Source organism: Camelina sativa, chromosome 11 (genome assembly GCF_000633955.1).
Source record: "Camelina sativa cultivar DH55 chromosome 11, Cs, whole genome shotgun sequence".
Lineage (NCBI taxonomy): Eukaryota > Viridiplantae > Streptophyta > Magnoliopsida > Brassicales > Brassicaceae > Camelina > Camelina sativa.
The window spans coordinates 15,367,554-15,390,800 of record NC_025695.1 but is presented as its reverse complement, the minus strand read 5'-3'; the positions used below and the strand labels follow the sequence as shown (position 1 = coordinate 15,390,800).

The window sequence follows — 23,247 nt, the reverse complement described above, 5'->3', positions numbered from 1 at the left end:
ACACTGCTTATCCTTCTCCCTTTCACATGGACCTTTGGAGCCACTTCATTGTACCAAGATATTCTCTCGCTGATGCCATGACTTGCCTTTTGAGAAATCTTCAACAATCAGATCTTCAAGACATAATGTTACATGGTTCTGACCTAAACCAGTACATTAAGTTGATGAATAAAGCATTTGCCTATGAGTTGAGAGAGTGGTGGAAGATTCGCCCACCTCAAGAGAGGCAGATCTGATTTCAATTGGAAAAGTGGGAATCATTTACTTCATGGGTTGCAGATCGTGGTCTTTGCGTAATCTGCAAACTCTTCCTTGACGACATTTGTAAGTTTTACAAATATAAATGGTTGATTACTGAATTCCAGATTGTTTTATACTATTATGTGCCGGTTGTTGTCAGGTATGAAGGAATGTACGACTGTTACGGGTAAGTGCTTTTATTTATTCTTTAAACTGTTAGTGTTTTCATAAACTGTACTTTTAGTTCTTCCATAAACTATGCCTTTAGTGCTTCCACAAACTGTTACAGTGCCATTCCTTAAACTGTTAGTGCTTCCTTAACTAAACACACTCGATCGATTGCAGGTGCTTGCAATCATATTTTTCATGTTCACTGCATCAGCCCATGGCTAGCAAATCATGATACCTGTCCTCTGGGTATTTCTCTTAATATCCAATATTTATTTGTCTTTTGTAGTTTTTTGTTTATATTTTAATATTGAGTGACGTTTAGTATTTTCACAGATAAACATCAATGGCTGACGTGATAATAACCAGCAAATATGCGTCGCGCGAGGACGTTCTAACACGTCTCATCTAGGATGTTGATTGAACCTTTTTGTCGTTGTGATTTTGTTTATATTTTCTTATATATTTTAAAATAAATTACTCGAAATCTACTTTAAAAGGTTTTGTCATCTGCTTAAAACCAAACTCTTAGAAAAGGTTTCGAAACTTTAAAAGGTTTCATCTATTGAAATTCTAGATGAAAGATTTAGGTGGGAAAAAGTCAAAGATTATATTGTTTTATTTACGATCAACTTTTGTTTAGACTAAGGTAGTGAATGGGAACTGCGTTATTACAAACACGGGACGGTTTTCTATAGATTCCACTTTATTTCACCAATCAACATAATTTTGTAACTTGCGGTACGTATTTACTTTTGTTAATAAAATAGTAATTGTTCAAAGTGCGGTCCAATTTTACAAAGAGAGATTGTGAAACGCATCTAACAGTAATTACGCTCCTATTTCTATGTGTTTTGGAAAAAATTTGCGGTTTTGTATGCATATGTAATTATGTATGTATTGAATGTTTATAATGTTTTTAATCAGAAATGGATTACAATCAATTATAACACAATTAAAAACATATTAAAATCAATTAATACAAGTTCAATAAAATCAACAATATTAAAATTATTTGATTCTACTTTATAATTATAAGTTTTTAAATTATTCTATTATAATATATACTCCTTTCGTTTCAAAATATAGGATTGTTTTAGTTAAAACACGCATGTTAGAAATATTTTTTTTTTTAAGTTTAACCAATCATACCTAAGACTGCATAATATAAAATTAATCTTAAAATTGCATAAAAGTTTAACCAATTATACCCAAGACTGCATATATAAATTTATTAACATAGAACAAATGAAAATATATACTTATAATAGTTATTAATAAAAGAAAATGAAATCCGCACTGCCAATTATTTTTTCACCAATCAAACATTATTTTGTATCGTTTATTTTTCAATAACCGCACTTATCCCGCAAATACATTTGTCCCGCACGTACCGCTGTTGAACCGTACCGCACTAACAAATTTTTCGTCCCGCACTACTAAATCCGCGGTTACCATTCAGACCCTAAATATTCGATAACTTTATAGTAATTAGGAGAAAAATTGAAAGATGGTTGAATGCACAAAGTGGGTCTACCTTACTTACACATGTTGAATAAAATCTTCAAATAGAACCTTTAAAATTTACATAACTCTTTTTTTTTTTTTTCAACCAAACATTAATAAATTGAAAGAGAACTCCAAGATTGGTTGCCCAAACAGGAGGATAAGAGTTTACAAAAGTTGATTCAGAAGTTAAACATCTTGAAGACCGAGCAAGACAATTCGCCCTTACGTTGACGTCTCGAGGGATCATGACTAGGGTGAAGGAAGGGTAAGAAGATCGGAGCAATGCAAAATCCTCCAACAAATTGGAAAAAGCGGACCAATCGTCCGGCGTCTGCACCATCGCAACTAACTCTACACAATCCGTCTCAAAGGCCTGACAAACTACTCCAGCCTCCAGTAAAGAACCCATAGCCAAATCAGTGCTTGTAATTCTGCATGTAAGGGAGTAAGGCCTCTTCGGTGACTCCGTGCTCCCAAGAGGAGCGTTGAATCTTCTCCACTGCAACACCACCAGCCCATACCCTGAAAAGAATCCGTACTTTTCCATGAACCATCAATCTGACACCGGGGGAAGAAGCCCATGTCCTCATACTCGGCGCGTTATTCCCGAGTATGATTTGGCCTCCTCCCACAATAATTTATCATTAGCCGCTTGATTCAAGATTTCAGATGGCTCTACCTCGATACCTTAGAAAACATTTTTGTTCCTATCTTTCCAAATTGACCAGACAATCCAGGGGAGACGAATGGCTATATCCAAAGCCCCATATTGGGAAGAAGCCCGCCAGAATATGAAATCTAAATTTGCATAGATCGAGTCATATGGAAAACCTCCCTGGTCTAGCACTACTGGGGACATCTCCCAAATGCACCGCGGCCGAGGGCACTCAAAGAGCGCATGGTTTATAGTCTCTACTGCAGAGTCACATCTTTTATACAGAGCATCACACCGGACACCCCGATACGCCAGCCGTTCTAACATTAGAAGAGTACGCGATCCAATCTGCCAGAAAAAGTGTTGAATCCTCGAGGGAACATCTAATTTCCATGACTGAGCCCGCAAAAGCACACATATCGGCCAATACTCAACATCCGCAATTAGTTCTCGGGCCAACCGGTAACCTGATTTGACCGAATACTTCCCTGATTTAGTATAATGCCATACTAATCTTACATCATTTTATACTTTACATCAACTTCACATATTGAGTTTATATGATGGTAAACGAGGGTTCTTATAGTAACAATTGAGTCATATTAGTATTCAAGACGAATAAATACATGTCAATAATACTTTTGGTATAACAATTGAGGTTGACATGTAGAATACTACTTTTTGTATTTATTTTTTCTTTTTGCATGTCAATCTATTTCTAAATATGTGCATCTATTAGTAAACATATTGCTAATATATATTAAATTTGCATAAAATTTGGATGTGGATCATCTTCATGGTGTTAGATATGAAGATCATTCACGATGATTGTTGTTTCTTCTTCCTTTCAGCATATGATCATATTGAAATATCATCATTATATAAATCATTTTATAGTTTTAGTTCCAATAAACTCAAATATCAAAATGAAAATACCAAAATAAAAACATAAATTGGTTTATTCAGTATTAGTCCAACACATGTATCACTGTTTAGAATGTTTGTATTTACTATGTTTGAATGTATTATAACTGTTCTCATGCTAGACTTAGACTGTATAATTTGTTCAAATTTTAGCACTGAACCATCTATTGAGCTAATGGGAACATATATAGATGGATTAACAACCTAACTGAAGAATTTGATAAATCGGATAAGAAGGTAATTTGTATAAGTTCCGGAGTTGAATCTGCTAATATTATAAGTCAAATCAAGAAATCATAGTAAGCAATTTAACCTAATGCTAAAACCATCAAAATTTATTATTTTTGTTAAAAACAATGTATAATATTTTGAAGTACAAACTTGCAACATTGAAGAAAAAAACTATAACTGATTATTTAAGGTTAAAAATGCATGACTACTAACGTATGTTGTACTCTCACCATCTTGATAATTTCTTCGTTTTTTATGCAAATGAATCCATTTTTAAAGTTGCTTTTTAATTATGACCAAGTCGAAATATAAATGTTACAAATGGTTCCATATAATTTTAGTGTCTAAAAAATCAAAATGGCGAATTGAAATCAACCCATAAGCAAGGATAGATTAGTCACTAAATGACACAGATTTGTTTATTTGGGCCTACTAGAACTAAATAATCAATAATGACACTATACGACGCCGTTTGTTCGACGCGAAGACAACAAAATAAATCAACGGCTCAGATTATCCTGCTCCTTTCTTATCTACGGTAAACACGATTAAGAAGAAATCAAACCTACGGCGAAACAATACTTGCTGCGGCGAGCTGGCGACGATCAGAGAAGGCATGGAGGCGGCAGAGACGGAGCTTAAGAGACTCCAAATTGAAATCCTCAATAGAGTCTATGTTCTCGATATTAACTTATATATCATATAAGTTTATGGTTGTACATGAGAGTAGTTAAGTCTTCTTTAGCTTACTATTATGATATACTAATGTTTAGTATAAATACTCTTGTACCTCTACATTGATTCATTAATGAAAAATATTCTTTACATCAAAGTTAATGTGGTATGAGAGCCAGATTGAGGGCAATATCGGCTTGAGGGGGTATATTAACTTATATATCATATAAGTTTATGGTTGTATATGAGAGTAGTTAAGTCTCGTTTAGCTTACTATTCTGATATACTAATGTTTAGTATAAATACTCTTATACCTCTACATTGATTCATTAATGAGAAATATTATTTACATCAAAGTTAATACTCGAGGACCCTATTATCCCACAGAGTTCCTCGGCCTTCTCTAGCGGATGGTGAATACGAAACGGTGGTTCGTCTATATCCCCATTTTCCGTTCCGGCGGCGTTAACAACTTTTGCATCAAATGAGTCGCTCTCCATTACTACGACTGGCCTCTCTAATCCCGCCGCGACGTCAAATATATTGGATTGCAGTGATCTAAACAACTCAAAATAGAAACTTTTGGCCAGTTTATTGGAATTTCACTATGGATTAGGAAAGAGATAACAAGGATTGATCTCTATACAAAACAGTTCGCAGCTAGACTAATTTGCTTTATTGCAAAATCGTTGCAGCGATAACTTGATCGTCTGCGTTTAGCACGTGGAAGTTTTACACATTCAGTATAATCACAACAATCTCTCGTATTATTACCGAGTAGCGACAAAAACAAAAATCAGATCGAGTCGGTCGGTCGGTCGATCCAACTCAAAATGCAAATCAGAGTGTAGAGATCTCAAAAACATATCTCCAATTTATTTGTTATTTCGAATAAACAACATAAAAAATGTCAAATTCTCAAATCATCAAACAGCCATTTATGTAAAATAGATTTAAATATTCCGAGAGATCGATCTACACCAAATTAATTAAGATCTATACGGCCTTGAAAGACTCGAGGCTCTTGGAATGAAGCCACAGCTTTTCAACAACGACGGCCTCGTAGTTCTGGATCTTACCACCACCACCACTCTTGGCCGCAATTTTCAGATTGTACTTTGTACCGGAGACCACTTGCGTCGTTCCCTCGACAACCTTGACGAAAACAAGATTCTCCTTGGATTGTTTGTTATGCTCCCCGATGGCATACTTGGCGATCGCGATGACGTTCGGATCCGATAGATTCTTGATCGGCTTCTGGCTACCGTAACCACCACCGAGACGACCACCTTCCACGACGGAGACGAGAGGGATGAGGATGAGAGAGATACAGATCAACGACTTCATCATCATCATCATTTTTTATTTTGTTTTGTTTTTTCCTTAATTTTTAACCTTTTTTGTTTTTGTTTTCTGGGGGTCTTAACTGTATCGTAGGTTTGGTGTTTTATAAGCCAAGAGACTTGTGTAGATGTGTCTTTTGCTTTGGAATGTGGGCAGAGAGAGATAGATGATAGTTCCAGAAATTAACGGAGATCCCAATCATCGTGTTACGCGGTGACGAGAGTGAGTTGTTTCTTTCACACCGTCGGATTTGACAACTGGATAATGTCCACGTGGGGCAACGACACGTTATAGAGTCAACGAGGGCTGTCCCGTCACGTGTATTTGTCACGAGACTCGTAGTGGAGTTATATTATTAGCAGAGCACTAAATGGGCCCATATAAGTTATATTGGGCCGATGTGGAATCGCGTCGGCAACTCATTATTATACGACGTCGCTTTGTAGTTTTGTTGCATTGTTGATTTTGTTTAGATCAACGGCTCAGATTCTTTTGTTTCTGTTTTCTTTTCCGTAGTTATGATCACAGGTGATTACGAACGAAATTGACTTACGAGAACAATCCTTACTTTGCTGCGGCGGCGATCGGAATTTTCGAAATGGAAGACGGAGAAGGTATGAATGCTGCTGCGGCGGACCTTGAAAGACTCCAAACTGATATTCTCCGTAGAATCTCCCTTCTCGAGAGCAATGTTCTCCCACAGGCTCCGTCGCCTTCTCTACCGGTTGATGAAAACGAAACTGTGGCTCGCCTCTCCTCCATTCTCCGTTCCGGCGGCATTAACGACTTCTGCTTCAAGAGAGTCGCTCGAGATTACTACGACTGGCCTCTCGAATCTCGCCGCGACGTTCTCGGCGCTTCCTCTGTTGACCATCTCTGCAAAAGCATTGTTCTGGTACTCCTTATTCAGTGAGCTTCTTACGAATTTCGTATATTTTAGAGGTCTTCGAACAGTATTTTGATACGTGTATGTGATATGCGAAACTACACATTGACTCAAGAATCAGTGTAATCTCTATTGAAGATGCTAGTTTCGTGTTACAATCCTCTCTGCTAGTGTTTGTTTCCTGACTAAGTGCTCACAATATTACAGGTTAATACTCAAGCTTCATCGGATATTGTGGATTGCAGTGATCGAAACAACTCAAAATACTATGTGGTTGTGGTTCAGGTGGTCTTGATGGTTCTTGACTTGTTGAATTGCATTCTCACTTTTATTTCGTCTTTCATCGTATTGATCTGGTTGTTCTTTTTTATGGCAGTATACAGCCAGATTCAATGCCGAAGCAGTAAAGCAGTTTCTTTATTCACTAAATGAGGGAAAGATCCCAAAGAAAAGATTTAACTGTTAGTGCTTCTCATATTTTATGATCTATTAACTTATTTAAGTTTTTATGTTGCTTCTTTATGCTGAGGCTTGTGCTAATCTCTATGTATAGTGAGACTTGCTCCTGAGGAGACATCGATTAAACTGACAGGGTTTGAGCACAATGCGGTAACCTGTATAGGTATGAAGACAAACATACCGGTAAGTTTTGTTGTCCTCACCGTTATTTCTGTGATATAATTCAAATCTTTTGTTTGATTGAACGCTGACCGACTTTTCTACATCTTGCGTTATTTACATGTTCTGCCAATAATCTCTTGGTGTTTTGCTCATTGCTGCTCTTCACTATTAATTACATATAAGACATAGGAGTAGTATGAGAGGAACCTCTACCCACTTGTGTTTTCTTCTCCTAGACAAACCAATTTCGTGCTGTATTTTGTGTTCTGAAATACTTACAGAGAGTTTTCCCTTTCATACACATGTTCTTGCCAAGCGTTTTGCAGACACTACAGTATATTGTCCTGTCCTAGAGGCCCCGGAAGGTTTCAGTGCCCAATGGGTTACACAGCTAGGTTTTGTCTTGTTTGTTTTTCTAAGTCTGTACTCGGAGGTGTGGTGCATTATAACACAATTTGCATTAGTACGGAGCAGAAGTTAGAGTTTTCTTGTGAGCCAGCTGCTGATTGTCGTCCCACTCATTGTCTTTAGTACTTTCCCCATTGATAGTGAAAAAAATTATAACTTCCGATTTTTACAGTTCAATACCTTCTTTGCACTACCAGTACCAGAGTTAGTAATGGGTGTCAGGCAGAAAGCTAAATGACGTTATTTTTGGTCTGTGTATATATAATCTTAGGCACGTACCCTACTGCATTGATGTGTTTATCTTCCTTTCCTTATCCGGAAGTGCCCCACTTCAGACAACACACTATTTATTCTACTGTGACACATCAGTCTTTCAAAAACATCTTTACACCTTTGTATTAAGTAAATGGGCTTTCCCTTTAAGGTAATTAGTTATGTTGCTTAGGTTGCTCTCATAATGATTCCTCGATCTCAATTCGATGTGTGAAGAGTGACTTGTTATTTTTTAAGTATCCGTAGAGTTGGAAGTTTCAAACTTCAAGTTTGTATTAGTGGAGATATGGATCAAATGCATGTTTAGTATCATGTTTAGAGTATCCATTGCATATTTAGAACTTGGTTTTGAAATTGAAATGTACTTTCTATATATTGATACTGACGAGTTAGCTGGGCGGCTTTGGGAAATGTCAGGTGATATTGGATGAGGCCATAGCCAAACTTAAACCAGACTTCTTCTGGTTGGGTGGTGGAGAAATCGATCTGAAGCTCGGTGTCAGAACATCTGAATTCCTTGAATTTGTGAAACCGTTCATAGTTCCTTGTAGCTGAAATCAAGAATATTTGTAACACTATTTTTTTCTCCCTGTTATCAAATGTTACGCTTAGCTTAAGATTTTAGCTTCAATGAAGGTTTGTACCTCCCACACACATTGATATTCTTTGTAATGATACTTGGGCTACCTGCTAATTGGAGCTAAATGGCGGTAAGAGACCAAGTCTACATACCTATTAGAGTTTAGTTGCTTAATGACGGAGTATCACAGTTCTGTTACAATCTCAAATGTTGAAAAGTTCTTTTGTGCCACATCCACATGCAACAGATTATATAAAAGGATGCACCTTGTTTGTTGTATACGAGGAGAAATAAAGAACAAAAGAAGTTGGTCGTGAATATATATATAGATAGCACAAGAGTCATTACAACCACCAACACATGGTGAATGCATACATGCATATAAAAGTATGATATATAGAGAAAGGGGTATTGGATCGGGTAATTAAGACTTCTCATTGTGGATGGGAGGCTTACGATGAGGCTGAGGATAGTCCATGACCACTACTTCATCCCCTGTCTCGACTCCACCCAACACCCTCCTCCTTCCTCCACCATTGACGACGTTGTGTACCAAAGAAGCAACCCTGTGATGATGCTTATGTGACCCTAGACGACGAGCAGTGGCGCATCCAACATTGGAAGACAAAAGCAGAAGAATGAAACAGAACACCATCGCGAGTCCACTCCTCACAGAGCAAGACATGACTTCTCTTTGTCTTCTTCTTCTTCTTCGGATACTTGTATATATATTGTGTTTGTAGAAAAGACTAGAGCAGGACAAATACAGTTTGAAATGTGTTAATTGGTGTAAGAGAAGAGAAGAGGGAAGGAGTATTTGTAGGCAGAAGAGAGTAAAGAGAGTAAGACAAACAATGAATGCAGGTGGGGGAAGGGGGGTCCTTCATTATCATAACATGCTATTGTTCCTCTCTCTTTAATTTCCTTTCTTTCAATCGTCTCTCTTGTCTAATTATTCAAATATATTTTCATTCAGTTTCTGCATTTATACACATATCTATCGTATGTATATGGGTGTCTTGATCGGCCAAACCTTTTGTCTACTTGAGAGTCTTCGTGGGGTCATAATCTCATGCATTCTCATTTTCCTTTCTTCCACATTTGCTCACCTTATTCTTCGGTTCTTCCCCCTTTTCACCAGCGCCATTACTGTTTGATCGAACTATTACAAAACAGTTTGACGTGGTACTCTCCTAAGTCCTAAATAGATCACCACCTTATCATGACACTATTTGACATATCAGTCTTAGGACAAAACATAATTGTAAGTTATGAAGCCGCGTCTCTCATGTTCCACGTGACCGGTTGGGGGCTTTGATCGAGAGAATCTTTGAGGATCATAATTATTATGCATATCATCGATACTCGATAGCTAAAAACTGTGAACAAAATCAATACTTAAAAGTGTAAAATAAGAAGAAGAAGCAAGGCAGCATGGTCCGACCGTCTCTCTCCGTCAACGACAATGTGGGACCTTTACTAACATCACCGGCTACCCCTCAAACTTGTACCGACCGTGTCTGCCACGTGGCACAGTCCCCTTGTGCTTGCACTCCTATTGAGATTGGTCATATTACCTTCTCTCTATTCCTTGCAATTTGTAACCGTCATGGCCTACGACATGTGATGTCGGCTTATAGATTGAAGACAATAAAAGAACACACAACTAAGTCAAGGTAGGAGATGTGATAGATGGATTCATAAAAAAGTAGGTTATCATTGAGAGAAGTAGATAGTAGCAAAGGATATTATTATATACATTATTTTATGTTTACTGTACACATTAACAGCGCCCAACCAAAGGTCCTTAGAGAAGAAGTACATAGGTGGCTTGCTTAATGATTAATAAGAAGATGAAATATTCGGTGAAATAGAGATGGTTTAAATGAAATATCCAAGCAAGAGAGATCTATGGAGATCCAAATCCAAACGTGTTTTCTCCGCTGTAAGTAACATAGAGGAAACCATCATCATCCTTTTTCTCTTCGTACACGGAAGACATGAGGGCACCTGCGAAGTTATCAGATTCACCCATTTTGTAAAACGTGTATTAATCATTCATGCTCGCGTTGCTTGTATCAAGGATAGAACTCTTAGATAACACAGGAGATCTATCTGTTTACCTGTTGGAGGAAGAACATTGTCCACAAATATGAAGATAGCCTTTTCTGCACTCAGTTTGATTCTTTTGCGGATGACATACACAAATTGCCCCACTGTCAGATCAGCTGGGACTAAGTATCTGCAAATTTGAAATACAGAAGAAGCTTAGTCATCAATCACAAGTCAGGTCCGAAAGAAAAGGAAACCGATCCCCTATTAATAGACTTACTTTTTCTTGTCGATGGTTGGTATATCACTCTTCTCAGCCTTCTCAACAATCACCTGGATCCCACCAAAATACAAATGTGTGGCTATCATCACTAAAAGTCTAAAGTGTCGTTTAATTATACAAATCTATTTAATAAGCCGTAAGAATGACCAAACAAGCACTTAATAAGAATCGAGATTCAGAAAATCACATTCCAAAAAGAAAGAACTATCAAGTTCAAAGTCACAATGTTGTTATATAGACTGCAATTTAAACAACTCCATGTAGTAGTTGATACAGTGCAAACATATGTCACAAGCATGTAGCTAATCAGACAATGATAACCAGATAACCAACTGTTAGTTGGATGGACAGTTAAAGCTAATGCTATCTACAAAACAATAAGCAAAGAGACGATAAGTTCATAATCACCAAGCGAGAAACAAACAATATGAAAGGAAAGAGCCACAAAAGTGGAAACACAACAACTTAAACTCAGTGAAACACAAATGACTGGTCCGAGCAAAGAAAAGGGGACAATATGCTAATCACAGAAATCTTTGGATACGTGTAATGTGTCAATAACTCGGTATAGAGCTCTCACCGGAATTCTATCTGGATATTTCTCTCTAATCCGAGCAGCCTCTGCCCTTCTCTTCTCTGAAGGTTCAAAAAAAAACAGGATCATATTGGATCAAAGCAAGGTTTATCAAAGAACAAATCAAGAACAAAAATTAGGATCCAAACCTAAGTCATGCTCTTGCTTGAACGAGCTTTTTGCCATTCCTTCCACGCCTACACATACATAAGAAATAGGTGCCGCCAATCAGACAACCACCCCCAAAAAAAAAATCAACACTCAAAAACCGAATCATCCAGTCCCAAAAATAAACTCTGGAACTTAGATTTTAAGAATTCCCACAAACTCAGCAACCCTAAACGCAAGATTTCATCTTATCTATCAGTCGATCATGTTCCACCATGCCACTTTTTCCAAGAGTGCCGAGACTAATATCTAAATTCCCCCAAAAATACACGAAATCCAGCAGAACCCTTTTGGTATCAGACATAAAAAAGTCCACCTAAAGTCATACACAGACGAACCTAAGATCGATTGATCATCTTAAAAACCCAACCTTTTAAGTAATCTAAACGAAGTACGAGATCGCAATCAGACCAAAGAAAAAAAGAGAGGGTAAAACTCAATGATCAAACCTGTAGATTACAAAGAACGAAGCTTTCTCCCTAGAGCTCACAACGCTATCGTTGAAGATAACAACAACAACAACAACATCAATTTAACGAAAGAATATGAAAAGAAAAAGCAAATTAAGCAAGCAACCTAAAAAAAAATTCAGCGAAGCATTTAAAAATTGTATGTGATAAAGGCAAGATATTATCTACGGATGGTGCATGGTAAACACCTAAACACCTCAGCTTACGTGGTATTGCTTAATCTGTTAAGTGAAAATCTGACGGTAGATAATTAGCAATTTACTGGAGTAGAAATCCCAACCGTCCATAGATACTGACGATGTACGATAGACCTGTGCACATTAGAGTCGCGCCTCTAAAAGAGGATAAAGAAGAACCGGATATGCCGGGGATCACGTTTCTGCATACGATATGACGCATATACCCCCCCTTGAAACTGTTGGTACCTAGACTAACGAACGAAGGGTAACAAACAAGTGGAAAATTGAGCGTGTCGCTTTAAAGGCTTTAGTATAGGCCCATTTTGAATATCTTTGCAATAAACAAACCCACCCGATGAATCCGTCGACACTGAAAATCTGAAGAAGAAGAAGAAGAAGAAGAAGAACCGGGGAGTAGAGAGAGAGAGAGGATGGGCATAGGGAAGACCTTGTTCTTGTTCATGATTGGAACGGGTTATGGCGTATACGTTGCCCAAAATTACAACGTTCCCAATATTAAGAAGCTCACCAACACCGGTCTCGTCATCGTCAAGCACATCGAGGAGAATTATCGCAAACCCAATAACAACAAGGACGATGTCAATTGATCGTTCTCGATCGGGATTTTGTTGTAAAATTGATTGTGGTAGCTGATCAGGGCTTCTCTATTATTCTTTGTTTGGAAATTGAGGAAGACTAAAAAGAATTGGGGATTTTGATTAGGGTTTCTTGTTTTTCTTTTTTTTAATTAGAATTTGACAAATCTGTGGATCATTGAGTTGATTAATGGCTTCCTTCAAACTTTGTTCAAGGTTCAATGTTATGGTTTTAATTTCTATCATTTCACTCTTTATTCTAGGTTCTGTTTCTGTTGCTTTGACCATAAGACAATGGTAGCCATATTAGCAATTGTAGATCACATAATTAAGGAGTGTGTAATTCATAGCTTCTGTTGCAGTTCTCAATTGATTCCAAGGATTTGTGTCAAGTGTTTCTAGGCTCTGTGCCTACGGTTTCTCTAAGCATTATCTGTCACTGTCTTGAATGTGTTTGCATTGTGAACGTAATAAATATATCATCACATCACATTATTCAAATTTATCTCCAAGCGAACCTCATCACATATAAAAATATTTGATCAGTAATGCCTCTTCTAGTCTCGCCATTTCTTTAGAGGTCTCCAAAGAAGCAAAGAGCACAAAAACACATCTTACCACTGTTAACTGTTGTTGACGACTTGACTCACTTCATAAAGCAGATTTATTGGGCCCTATATCACGTAAATGGGCCTAAAAAGTTTAATAAGAGGCGCCGAATTACCTTTATATGTTTGCGTGTGGGAAAAGCAAGGTAATAATGTCTTCGCCGGCGATGTCAAGCAGCCGCCGGTTCATCCTCCAGAGGATGATGTTTTCATCAAAACCTTATCCGATTGGGAGGGATCTTCCTCTGAAGCAACGACCCGCCTTTAAGGGTCCATCATCACTGCTTACTCGAGTCAGGTTCCTGATCAATGACATTGAGGACCTCGACGTTGCAGCCGAGCACGCCCGTTTAGCTGCGAGGAAGAAGATGGACCCTGAAACAGCCACCTTAATCAGCAAAACCATCATCGGAGCCATGTGCAACGCTTGCTGCAATTTCGTCAGACATCGCTTTCTGCAATTTCGTCATCAAATCCCTCTGCGAGAAAGGCCGCCTTGATGACGCTCTTCGACTCTACTCCCACCTCCTCTCCAACAAACCTTCTCCGGACCACAACACGTACGACATCTTGACCAAAGCCATGGTCGATGCCGGGATGATGGACCAAGCTCTGGATCTCTTGTTGAAAGGAAGAGCTGAATTGTTCAATTTCCAAAAGCCAGGCATGTACATGAATCTTATTCGTGGCTACTTGGAACAGGGGAATCTCGACATGGCGTATCAGCTCCGGGACGACTTCAAGACTTGTTCCACACGCAATGAAATCGCAATCCTGGAATCACTATTCGTAGAGTATTTGTTCAAGCAAGGCAAGGATGAGGAGGCTATGGATCTATACAGGAGCTCAGTGACGATGAACAAGAACGGCTTGACAGAAAATGCAACTGTGGGCAATGTGTATTTAAAACTGTTGCTCAAGTACGGCAGAAAAACACAGGCCTGGCCATTGTTTGGGTATATGCTTGACAATCATTGCTGCTGGTTTCGGTTTGATGCGGATACTCTTAATTTGATGGTGAACGAGTGTTTCCAGGTGGGACGGTTCAGCGATGCGCTCAACATCTTCACCAAGGCCAAGACAAAGGTTGAGTACAACTAGCTGCCTGTGAGAGCATACCGGAACCTTATTACAAGGTTGTGTCAGAATGGGCGGCTGTCCGAGGCTGAGAGTTTGTTTGATGAATTGCTGAAAGAAGAGGTCTTGCCAGATGATGAAACTTATAAAGCAATGATTCGTGCATTTGCTGAGTCTGGAAGGGTCGAGGATGCCGTTCAAACTGCAGACAAGATGATGACTTCTAAACTCCACAGGGTTACTAAACTGTTACACTAGTTACTTCTGTTGACCTATATATAGGTTAGGTTTCTTTTGCTTTTACGTTGATTCTTTTGCTTTCATATTTCATTATGTATGTTACCTGATCGGTTTCATTAATTATATATATGTAGTTCGAGGTACATCAGTTTTTGTAAACAAACAAAATAAAAGTGTCATCAATTGGAGGATGAATGAGAGAATGGAAGGTCATTCACATTTCTGTCATTAGCAACAGAGCTTCAGTGCCATTTTGTTTTGGCTTGGTCTGATCATTCTTCCACAATTTCGTNGATCAGCACTTCTGTTAGTTCCTTCGCTCGCCTCGTTAATTTCATCGGAACGCCTAAAGATACCCTTGAATTGCGCGACAAGCTGTTAGTACCAATTTGTAAACCCTACTCTTCTCTTTATTTATGATTTTGCTAAATCTGACTCAATTAGGGTTTTGGTTTTTTTTTTTTTTTTTTTTTTTTTTTTTTGCTTAACTGTTAAAATGAGAAATGTTATGTGATGGCCAATTCTATATATACTTGTCGGATATGGTTTTTATTGGCGTTTGATTAATTACTTTGTTATGATGTCTTTCATTGAGGATTCTGCTGAATCTGGTTCGTGCTTCTCCTTGTTTATATCAGTTTGGTTCAAATCCTTTTACTTCTCACACACACACACATGTATATTGGAGTGAATTGTTGCAGATATGGACTCTATACCACATGTGTCACAGATGATATGTGTCCGTGGTGAGGATAATGGTGGATATAGAGATGATGAGGCTAAGAAGAAGAAGAAGGATGATGGTGGATATAGAGGTGAGAGAGGAATGGTTGAAGAGGGAGAGTACTGATGAGAAGGAAAGAGAGAGAGCCCTTTTCATGAAACATAGTCAGAAAGACGGTGGTTTTTCCCGATTATACTCATATTTTCATAGCGTTTGCTGTTTAGTAGTTAACTGTTGCTTGATTCATGTCCCAAGTGTTGGTTTATTGCATAACGCTACTCGATGCTTGTACGTTATTAATGCTGATAGAACCACGGACCGTACATATATAGTTTGGAATGTGCTAGATTTCTGTAGATCAACAACTTACTAGGTTCTAGCCTTTTGTATATATATTACAGTTTACTGATGCATGGTTGTTTAATTTGTTAGTTTAAATGTTTGTTGGTAGCATATAGACCCTGAAAATTGGAACTATGTGGGTAATATTTACATGTTTCAATTAACATTGGGTTGTAGAACTGTTTTGGTTGCTGATAATTACGATTGTGAACCTGGCTATTCCATAGTACTTCATTTGTGCTGATAGAACCATGATAGATATAATTAAAGAGTTCGTTTTGCAGATATCGCACAGTCTATTATTGTCGTGTCCTACTAATTTTCATAGAGGCTCGGAAGGTTTTAGTGCCCAATGAGTTACACAGCTAGTCTTGTATTACTTGTTCTCTAAGCCTGCACTTGGAAGTGTGGTAGATTTCAACACAGTTTGCATTTGTTATGGACCCAATGTTAAAAGTCTTCTTGTATCAAGCTGCTGTTTGTCACAGTTTACTAAAACAAAAGGTTTAGGCTTATCGTTTTTTGTTCATACTTATATTGGACAGATCTTCACAGGTCCGACCATGTACAACTGAGTCAGTGGGTGTGATTACGTACAGAGGCATAGCATAAGCATTAGGCAAGGTCGCCATCGTCCCTAGCTAGAGGCTAAGCCATGCATGTAGACATGTAGTGTCGTCGATCCGTCTCATCATCCCTCCGTACTAATTAATACATCGCATCTCCATGCTTACGGAATTAATTAATTATCAATATTTAAAACAATGGACCATGTATATGTATCTGTTTGTCTTTTCTTTTGGATTTCTCAATATTCGAACTAATTAATATGGGCATTAATATTGCTGTAAAAGACAACTTATGTATTGAGAATTACTATATGTTTGAGGAATTACCGCTTATTACAAAAAGAAAAGAAAAAGGAGTTACTATTTCTTAAGAAACTTGCTATATACTTTGACATCAAGAAACTAGCTACTACTTGACTAGTAATTATGGCTTTATACACAATGTTACGTCAGAAGTTATTGATAACTATTAACTCCCCCATGGTTTTTGCTAATAAAGCAAAGTGAAAGACAGTTGTTTCAAAAAAGAAGAGGGCAACATGTGTCAAACTATTATTGGTGGGAAACCACAAATGAAAAAGAGACACGTGTCTCCGAGGTAGTGTTTGTCGCGTCTTCACCTGACAACTCCGTCTTGTTCCTTCCCTCTCCTAAAGATCCCAAAACCCAAAGAGAGACAGAGAGATCTATAAATGAGAAGAAACCCTAATCCCAAAGCATAGCTAGCTAGAAATCTCACCAAAAAAAGAAAACACATCATCACTCGCCGTCCGTTGAATCATGGTCGTCCCTCTTAGTTCTCTTCCTCCATCTCGTGGTTAGTAGATCTCTCAAACCAATCTCAAATTTTCACTTACATAGTTACATTTTACCCATCAAAGTTTTGTTTTTCTGGATAAAAATCTCATTTTTGTTTTTTTGTTGTTGTTGGTGTTGATGGGTTTTGTTGGCAGAAGGGTTTTACGCAATAAACAACCAGTTTCTAGCAAACGGACCAAAAGGGTTTATGGAGTTCAAGATGCTGGAGAACGAAGACATGTACGTTCGGATGGATTTTCCCGGCGTTCCAAAAGATGGTGTTAGGGTTTTTCTTGACCAGTCCAAGAAAGCTGTCTGTATCTTCGCCGACGCACCAAAGGAACACAAATACGACTACTCTTCCCGGAACTACGGTACCACTACCGGACTCGTCTGCCGATGCTGTGAAATCTCCGGCTTCATTTCCCTCATATCCGACGGTGTTCTTAGGCTTCTCCTCACCAAGACCAACATCACTCCTCAACGCTCCTCCTGCATCTGTATGTTTTTACACTTTTCTTTCTTTATTTTAAATTACATTTATGTTGATAATAAACATTTTTTGGTTACTAACAAAAACTCTTGAATTAATTTTGTGTTTTCTGCAGCGTTTCTTGCTGGCCCAGATTTCCGAGAAGGTGTTTTTTAATTTTGTTCGATATGATCTGTCGTCTTCACCAAACTTTCTATTTTGATATATCGTCTCTGAGAACATTACAAAGTCTTCATTATTTTTGGTTAAAAAAAAGTCTTGATTTTTCCTTCACTAACGTTTGAAAATGTTGTCTTTTCTCTCTCTATCTGTGTGGGTCATAGATCTCCGTGGCGATGGTCCTCACAAATTCCCCCATGGCACAGATCCTCATGGTATATTCACATTTTTTACCCATACATATTTGTTGTATATATTGTAATAGTGTTAATTTGGCTGGTCTAAATAAGAATATTTGTTGTTGTTGTGATATGTGGAGCAGACCCGACGTTAACGGGTCGGATATTGATGCCACACCCATGTGTGAACTACGGATCTGATATGGCTTATGAGTCCAAACAGCTTCAAAACGGTGGTCTCTTCGTGCGTGTAGACATGCCGGGCGTTCCCAAAGAGAACTTCACCGTCTCAGTCGAGAATGGGAGAGTGAAGGTGACTGGTGAAGCTCCTGCTCTTAGCCACGACTCAAGTGGACGTTTCTACTCTGGTAACGTGGCTATGCTCTCCACTCCTATCGACATTCCCATCCGTAAGATCAAGACCATTGCCAAGAACGGTGTGATCCGTTTAATCATCCCTCCCGTTTGATTTCATTATATAATCATGATGATTAAGCTATATATGTTTTCTGTTTCTTTAAATTCGTGACCTTTTGTGGACTTTCTTTAGGGATTATGGTCATTATATTTTGAGCTAGCTTATGTTATCAACTCTGGATATGTTTTTAAAAAAAGACAAACTTTTTTTTGTGTCAAATATTTGGTAAACTTTGGGGTCTTCTTTAAATTGTTACCATTAAAGGTCTGTTGATTTGTAAAATGATACTAACAATTACTACAAAACTGAGTTGTCTAAGAATCAACAATAAGACAGTAACGTGTACACAAATACTACGCGATAAAGATAAAGTATGATTTAAAATAATTCTTCATGTGTGAAACCAAATAAGATTGGACGGCTGTGATTTCCGCAAGTGATAATATGTACCGTCGGATTCACTTTCAGGTTTTGAAACATTTCGTCAAAAGGTCAAAAGTCAAAAGTAAGCATGCCACGTCAGCTAAGAAGTTTAGATATTTTCCTTTGTTGCCTTTCTTCCAGAAACTACTAAACCCAAAAACCCTAAAGCACTGAAAAGCTTGATCTCTTGACTCTTTGTTGAACTCTCATCAGGGCCATGGCCGTTCCTCTAAGTCCTCAACCTCAATCTCCAGGTACGGAGGCATAGGCATTAAGGAAGGTCGCCATCTTCCCTAGCTAGAGGCAAATATCTATGCTTAGTGTCGTCCGTCTCATCATCCCTCCGTACTAATTAATTATAATTTATCGTATCTGCATGCTTACGGAATAAATTATCATATTTAAAACAATGGACCATATGCACCTGTTAGTCTTTTTCTTTGGACTTGCCAATATTTCAACTAATATGTAAGAAATAATTTCCTTTTGTGGTTTTATAGAAATTACAGTTATATATTTTCTATGGAATAATGTTATTTCCTAATAAATCTCTAGTTTGATGGAATTTGAGATTAATAAATACATGTCTTAGCTCATAATTAAAGACATCCCAAAAGAATCACACATTATATAAGTTTTAGATAGGGGAAAGAAATTTAATCTCCTAAACTAAAAAATCATGACTTGGGGAAACCGTTCATAAATAAATCTGATAAGATCATAACCGAACCAAACCAAAGAAGATGCTTAGTGGTTTCCTTAGTTTTAGGATATCAAGACCACGATTCCATATCCCATTTTATTAATTATGTTCCTTGTTTCTAGGGTTGGTTATCAATCTGTTTTGTTTCGTTTGTGTATTTAAAGACTTCAATGTCACGTTAATAGAATAGTCTTGAATTTGACAAAACAGAGTTTATCTCTTTGGTTTCTAGTTCATGTGTTAGACATAACACATCTCTTTGGCTTTGAAGAGGGACCATTCTATCAAAATCTCTGACTACAATTAGTGAAAGTAGTCGGTTAACTTCTTTTGTAATTCTATCATGTAATCAATTATGTTGCTTAAAATATCTTAGGGGTTCATGCATGTAGTACTTTAATAATATTGCTCATGCACTTACATAATATAGCTCTAAAAGACAACTTAATTATGTACTGAAAATTGTATGTTTGAGGAACTACTTCTTACAAATAAGAAAAGAAAAAAAGAGTTACAACAGTATATTCTTAAGAAACTTGCAACCTTCTTTTTTGTTTATTTTTGACATCAAGAAACTAGCTACTTTCAACTTGACTTAGTAGTTACTACTAGTAATTATGGCTGTATACACAATCTCACGTCATAGTTATCACAATGGTTAGCTAATAATAAATCACAGTGTAAGACAGTTGTTTCAAGAAAAGAGGACAACACGTGTCGAAATAATATTGGTGGAAATCACAAATGAAAAAGAGACACGTGTCTGCTAGGTAGTGTTTTGTCGTGTCTTCACCTGACAACTCCGTCTTGTTCCTTCCCTCCCATAAAGATCTCAAACCTCCCTAAATGCCAACAATTAGAGAGAGGGAAGTAGGGAACTATAGATAAGAAGAAACCCTAAATCCCGAAGCAGCTAGCTACAAATCTCACAGAACACACATCACTCGCTAGCTCGCCGTTGAACCATGGTCGTCCCTCTTAGTTCCGTTCCTCCATCTCGTGGTTAGATCTCTCAAACCAGTCTCAAATTTCGCTTACATAGTTACATTTACCACTCAAAGTTTCCTCTTTTTTTTTTGTTTTTTTTTTCTGGAAAAAAAAAATCTAATTTTGTTGTTGTTGTTGGTGTTGATGGTTGCTGCTGGCAGAAGGGTTTTACGCAATAAACAACCAGTTTCTAGTAAATGGGCCAAAAGGGTTCTATGAGTACAAGCAGCTGGAGAACGAAGACATGTTCGTTCGGATGGATCTTCCCGGCGTTCCAAAAGATGGTGTGAGGATCTCTTTTGACCAGTCCAAGAAAGCTGTTTGTATATTCGCCGACGCACCCAAGGAACACAAATACGACTACTCTCCCCGGAACTACGGTACCACCACCGGACTCGTCTGCAAATGCTGTGAAGTCTCCGGCTGCACTTCCCACATGTCCGACGGTGTTCTTAGGCTTCTCCTCACCAAGACCAAAATCACTCCTCAACGCTCCTCCTGCATCTGTATTATATATTTACCTTTTTCTCTTTTTTTTTTTTTTTTATATATATTGTTCAGTCTTTAATTCAGGGTTTTTTTTATGTGTTTTCTACAGCGTTTCTTGCTGACCCAGAATCCGGAGAAGGTATTTTTATTCGATCTGTCGTATTCACCAAACTTTCTATTTTGATATATCGTCTCTGTAACATTACAAAGTCTATTATCAAAAAAAAAACATTACAAAGTCTTCATTTTTTTTTTGGGTCAAAATTAAAAAGTCTTCATTTTTCCTTTACTAACGTTTGAAAATGTTGTCTTCTCTCTCTATCATCCAGTGGTCATAGTTCTCCGTGGCGATGGTCCTCGCACCCATGGCACAGATCCTCATGGTACGTATTCACATATTTAAACATCTATTATCTGTATACTTATTTGTTGTATACCATATAGTGTTTAGGCTGGTCTTAATAAGAACATTAATTTGTTGTTGTCGTTGTTGTGATATATATGTGGAGAGCAGATCCGAAGTTAACTGGTCGGATATTGATGCCACACCCATGTGTGAACTACGGATCTGAGATGGCTTATGAGTCCAAGCAGCTTCAAAACGGTGGTCTATACGTGCGTGTAGACATGCCAGGCGTCCCTAAAGAGAACTTCACCGTCTCAGTCGTGAATGGGAGAGTGAGAGTGACTGGTGAAGCTCCTGCTCTTAGCCATGACTCAAGTGGACGTTTCTACTCTGGTGACGTAGCTATGCTCTCAACTCCTGCCGTCAACATTCCCATCCGTTAGATCAAAACCATTGCCAAGAACGGTGTGATCCGTTTAATCATCCCCCTCCTGTTTGATATTTCATCATCATGATGATAGAAGCTATGTTTTCTGTTTCTTTAAATTCGTGACCATTTGTGGACTTTCTTTAAGGATTATGGTCATTATATTTTGAGCTAGCTTATGTTATCAACTTTGGATATGTTTTTTTAAAAAGACAATTTTTTTTTTTGTGTCAAATATTTGGTAAACTTTTGGGTCGGCTTCTTAAAATTGTTACCATTAAAGGTCTATTGATTTGTGAAATGATACTCCAACAATTACAAAATTGTTGTCAAAGAATCAACAATAAGACAGTAACGTGTACACAAATTCTATGCGAAAAAATAATTCATCAAGTGTGAAACCAAATAAGATTGGACGGCTGTGATTTCCGCAAGTGACAATAGGTACCGTCGGATTAACTTTCAGGTTTTTAAAACATTTCGTCAAAAGGTCAAAAGTAAGCATGCCACGTCAGCTAAGAAGTTTAGATATTTTCATTTGTTGCCTTCTTCTTCCATATAAAGTTCCAGAAACTACTACTAAACGCAAAAACCCTAAAGCACTGAAAAGCTTGACTACTCTTTGTTGAACTCTCATCATGGCCATGGCCGTTCCTCTTATTCCTCAACCTCAATCTCCAGGTATTATGATTCTTTTCTCAAATCTCATTCACATTTTTCACTTTTTTACGTCGCCGATTCGAACTGATTTGTTTTCTCTCTCGTTGAGAAAAAAGCAGAAGGCTTTTACGCAATCAACAACCAGTTTCTAACACATGGGCCAAAAGGGTTCTCTGAGTTCACGATGCTGGAGAACGCAGACTTGTTCGTGAGGATGGATTTGCCTGGAGTTCCTGAAGAAGGCGTGAGTGTTTCTCTTGAGCGGTCGAAGAAAGCTGTGGTTGTTTACGCCGAAGCACCAAAGGTTCAAAAACACGACTCCACAGACCGTCAATACGTTACTATGACTGGACTTGTCTGCAGATGCTGTGAGATCTCAAGGGTCACCACTCACATGTCCGATGGTGTTCTTAGACTTGTCCTCTCCAAGACTCCCATCTTTCCACAACGCTCTTCTTGCATCGGTAAATTACTCATTTCTTTTTTTTCCTCTATTTTGGTTTATTTTTATATGTTCAATAAGCTTCTGAATAAAAGTTGATGTTTTTGATTTTGACAGCATTTCTTCGTGGCCGGGGTCTCCCACAAGGTATTTTAATTTCCATTTTTATTCAGAAACTTTCTAAATCTAAAAGTCCGTCTTTTCCTACACAAACTTTTGGAAATTGGTTTACTCATGTTTATATGTTTGTTAGATCTCCGTGGCAGTGGCACTCACAGATTTCCCCATGGCCGCATTGGCACCGATCCAAATGGTATTCTCCTCTGC

The 23,247-nt window shown here is 37.9% G+C and overlaps 8 protein-coding genes across 8 annotated transcripts in view; 5 read left to right on the top strand and 3 right to left on the bottom strand.

The window, feature by feature from the left end:
* LOC104723469 (cysteine proteinase inhibitor 4-like) lies at positions 5,251–5,871 on the bottom strand. The gene has a single exon (XM_010441844.2). The coding sequence runs from the start codon at positions 5,759–5,761 to the stop codon at positions 5,399–5,401; it is 363 nt and encodes a 120-aa protein (XP_010440146.1). The 5' UTR covers positions 5,762–5,871; the 3' UTR covers positions 5,251–5,398.
* LOC104723467 lies at positions 5,970–8,665 on the top strand. Its single transcript, XM_010441843.2, has 5 exons — positions 5,970–6,641; positions 6,840–6,917; positions 7,009–7,093; positions 7,186–7,274; positions 8,352–8,665. Exons 1-5 carry the CDS (start codon positions 6,345–6,347, stop codon positions 8,487–8,489), a joined length of 687 nt encoding a protein of 228 aa, XP_010440145.1. The 5' UTR covers positions 5,970–6,344; the 3' UTR covers positions 8,490–8,665.
* On the bottom strand, positions 8,760–9,502 carry LOC109127706 (root meristem growth factor 6-like). Its single transcript, XM_019233027.1, has one exon. It carries the CDS (start codon positions 9,197–9,199, stop codon positions 8,939–8,941), a length of 261 nt encoding a protein of 86 aa, XP_019088572.1. The 5' UTR covers positions 9,200–9,502; the 3' UTR covers positions 8,760–8,938.
* Positions 10,208–12,193, bottom strand: LOC104723466 (autophagy-related protein 8f). Its single transcript, XM_010441842.2, has 6 exons — positions 12,041–12,193; positions 11,573–11,620; positions 11,430–11,485; positions 10,847–10,899; positions 10,638–10,756; positions 10,208–10,524 (listed from the first exon to the last, which is right to left on the bottom strand). The coding sequence occupies exons 2-6, from the start codon at positions 11,607–11,609 to the stop codon at positions 10,424–10,426; spliced, it is 366 nt and encodes a 121-aa protein (XP_010440144.1). The 5' UTR covers positions 11,610–11,620; positions 12,041–12,193; the 3' UTR covers positions 10,208–10,423.
* On the top strand, positions 14,027–15,611 carry LOC104728001 (pentatricopeptide repeat-containing protein At3g60980, mitochondrial-like). Its single transcript, XM_010447046.1, has 3 exons — positions 14,027–14,530; positions 14,591–14,758; positions 15,492–15,611. Exons 1-3 carry the CDS (start codon positions 14,027–14,029, stop codon positions 15,609–15,611), a joined length of 792 nt encoding a protein of 263 aa, XP_010445348.1.
* Positions 17,108–18,672, top strand: LOC104723465 (putative 57 kDa heat shock protein). Its single transcript, XM_010441841.1, has 5 exons — positions 17,108–17,213; positions 17,350–17,694; positions 17,803–17,832; positions 18,011–18,061; positions 18,169–18,672. Exons 1-5 carry the CDS (start codon positions 17,177–17,179, stop codon positions 18,492–18,494), a joined length of 789 nt encoding a protein of 262 aa, XP_010440143.1. The 5' UTR covers positions 17,108–17,176; the 3' UTR covers positions 18,495–18,672.
* On the top strand, positions 20,429–22,039 carry LOC104723464 (putative 57 kDa heat shock protein). Its single transcript, XM_010441839.1, has 5 exons — positions 20,429–20,571; positions 20,718–21,062; positions 21,155–21,184; positions 21,375–21,428; positions 21,560–22,039. The coding sequence occupies exons 1-5, from the start codon at positions 20,535–20,537 to the stop codon at positions 21,832–21,834; spliced, it is 741 nt and encodes a 246-aa protein (XP_010440141.1). The 5' UTR covers positions 20,429–20,534; the 3' UTR covers positions 21,835–22,039.
* Positions 22,457–23,247, top strand: part of LOC104728000 (putative 57 kDa heat shock protein) — a 2,488-nt gene continuing 1,697 nt past the window's right edge. The window contains exons 1-4 of the mRNA XM_010447045.2: positions 22,457–22,499; positions 22,598–22,942; positions 23,038–23,067; positions 23,174–23,233. Of these exons, the coding sequence (XP_010445347.1) occupies positions 22,457–22,499; positions 22,598–22,942; positions 23,038–23,067; positions 23,174–23,233 (478 nt within the window). The remainder of the gene's footprint in view (positions 22,500–22,597; positions 22,943–23,037; positions 23,068–23,173; positions 23,234–23,247) is intronic.

What these genes read in the sequence shown, in the direction of transcription:
- LOC104723469 (XM_010441844.2), bottom strand. Translation starts at nt 5,761, where the DNA reads ATGATGATGATGATGAAGTCGTTGATCTGTATCTCTCTCATCCTCATC.
- LOC104723467 (XM_010441843.2), top strand. Translation starts at nt 6,345, where the DNA reads ATGGAAGACGGAGAAGGTATGAATGCTGCTGCGGCGGACCTTGAAAGA. An exon ending in ACTATGTGGTTGTGGTTCAG is followed by an intron (nt 6,918 to 7,008) that starts GTGGTCTTGATG and finishes TTTTTATGGCAG; the next exon opens with TATACAGCCAGATTCAATGC. An exon ending in CCCAAAGAAAAGATTTAACT is followed by an intron (nt 7,094 to 7,185) that starts GTTAGTGCTTCT and finishes CTCTATGTATAG; the next exon opens with TGAGACTTGCTCCTGAGGAG.
- LOC109127706 (XM_019233027.1), bottom strand. Translation starts at nt 9,199, where the DNA reads ATGTCTTGCTCTGTGAGGAGTGGACTCGCGATGGTGTTCTGTTTCATT.
- LOC104723466 (XM_010441842.2), bottom strand. Translation starts at nt 11,609, where the DNA reads ATGGCAAAAAGCTCGTTCAAGCAAGAGCATGACTTAG. An exon ending in CAAGCAAGAGCATGACTTAG is followed by an intron (nt 11,486 to 11,572) that starts GTTTGGATCCTA and finishes TTGAACCTTCAG; the next exon opens with AGAAGAGAAGGGCAGAGGCT. An exon ending in AATATCCAGATAGAATTCCG is followed by an intron (nt 10,900 to 11,429) that starts GTGAGAGCTCTA and finishes GGTGGGATCCAG; the next exon opens with GTGATTGTTGAGAAGGCTGA.
- LOC104728001 (XM_010447046.1), top strand. Translation starts at nt 14,027, where the DNA reads ATGGTCGATGCCGGGATGATGGACCAAGCTCTGGATCTCTTGTTGAAA. An exon ending in TCACCAAGGCCAAGACAAAG is followed by an intron (nt 14,531 to 14,590) that starts GTTGAGTACAAC and finishes AGGTTGTGTCAG; the next exon opens with AATGGGCGGCTGTCCGAGGC. An exon ending in TGACTTCTAAACTCCACAGG is followed by an intron (nt 14,759 to 15,491) that starts GTTACTAAACTG and finishes CATGTGTCACAG; the next exon opens with ATGATATGTGTCCGTGGTGA.
- LOC104723465 (XM_010441841.1), top strand. Translation starts at nt 17,177, where the DNA reads ATGGTCGTCCCTCTTAGTTCTCTTCCTCCATCTCGTG. An exon ending in TCAACGCTCCTCCTGCATCT is followed by an intron (nt 17,695 to 17,802) that starts GTATGTTTTTAC and finishes TGTTTTCTGCAG; the next exon opens with CGTTTCTTGCTGGCCCAGAT. An exon ending in CCATGGCACAGATCCTCATG is followed by an intron (nt 18,062 to 18,168) that starts GTATATTCACAT and finishes TATGTGGAGCAG; the next exon opens with ACCCGACGTTAACGGGTCGG.
- LOC104723464 (XM_010441839.1), top strand. Translation starts at nt 20,535, where the DNA reads ATGGTCGTCCCTCTTAGTTCCGTTCCTCCATCTCGTG. An exon ending in TGACCCAGAATCCGGAGAAG is followed by an intron (nt 21,185 to 21,374) that starts GTATTTTTATTC and finishes TCTATCATCCAG; the next exon opens with TGGTCATAGTTCTCCGTGGC. An exon ending in CCATGGCACAGATCCTCATG is followed by an intron (nt 21,429 to 21,559) that starts GTACGTATTCAC and finishes TGTGGAGAGCAG; the next exon opens with ATCCGAAGTTAACTGGTCGG.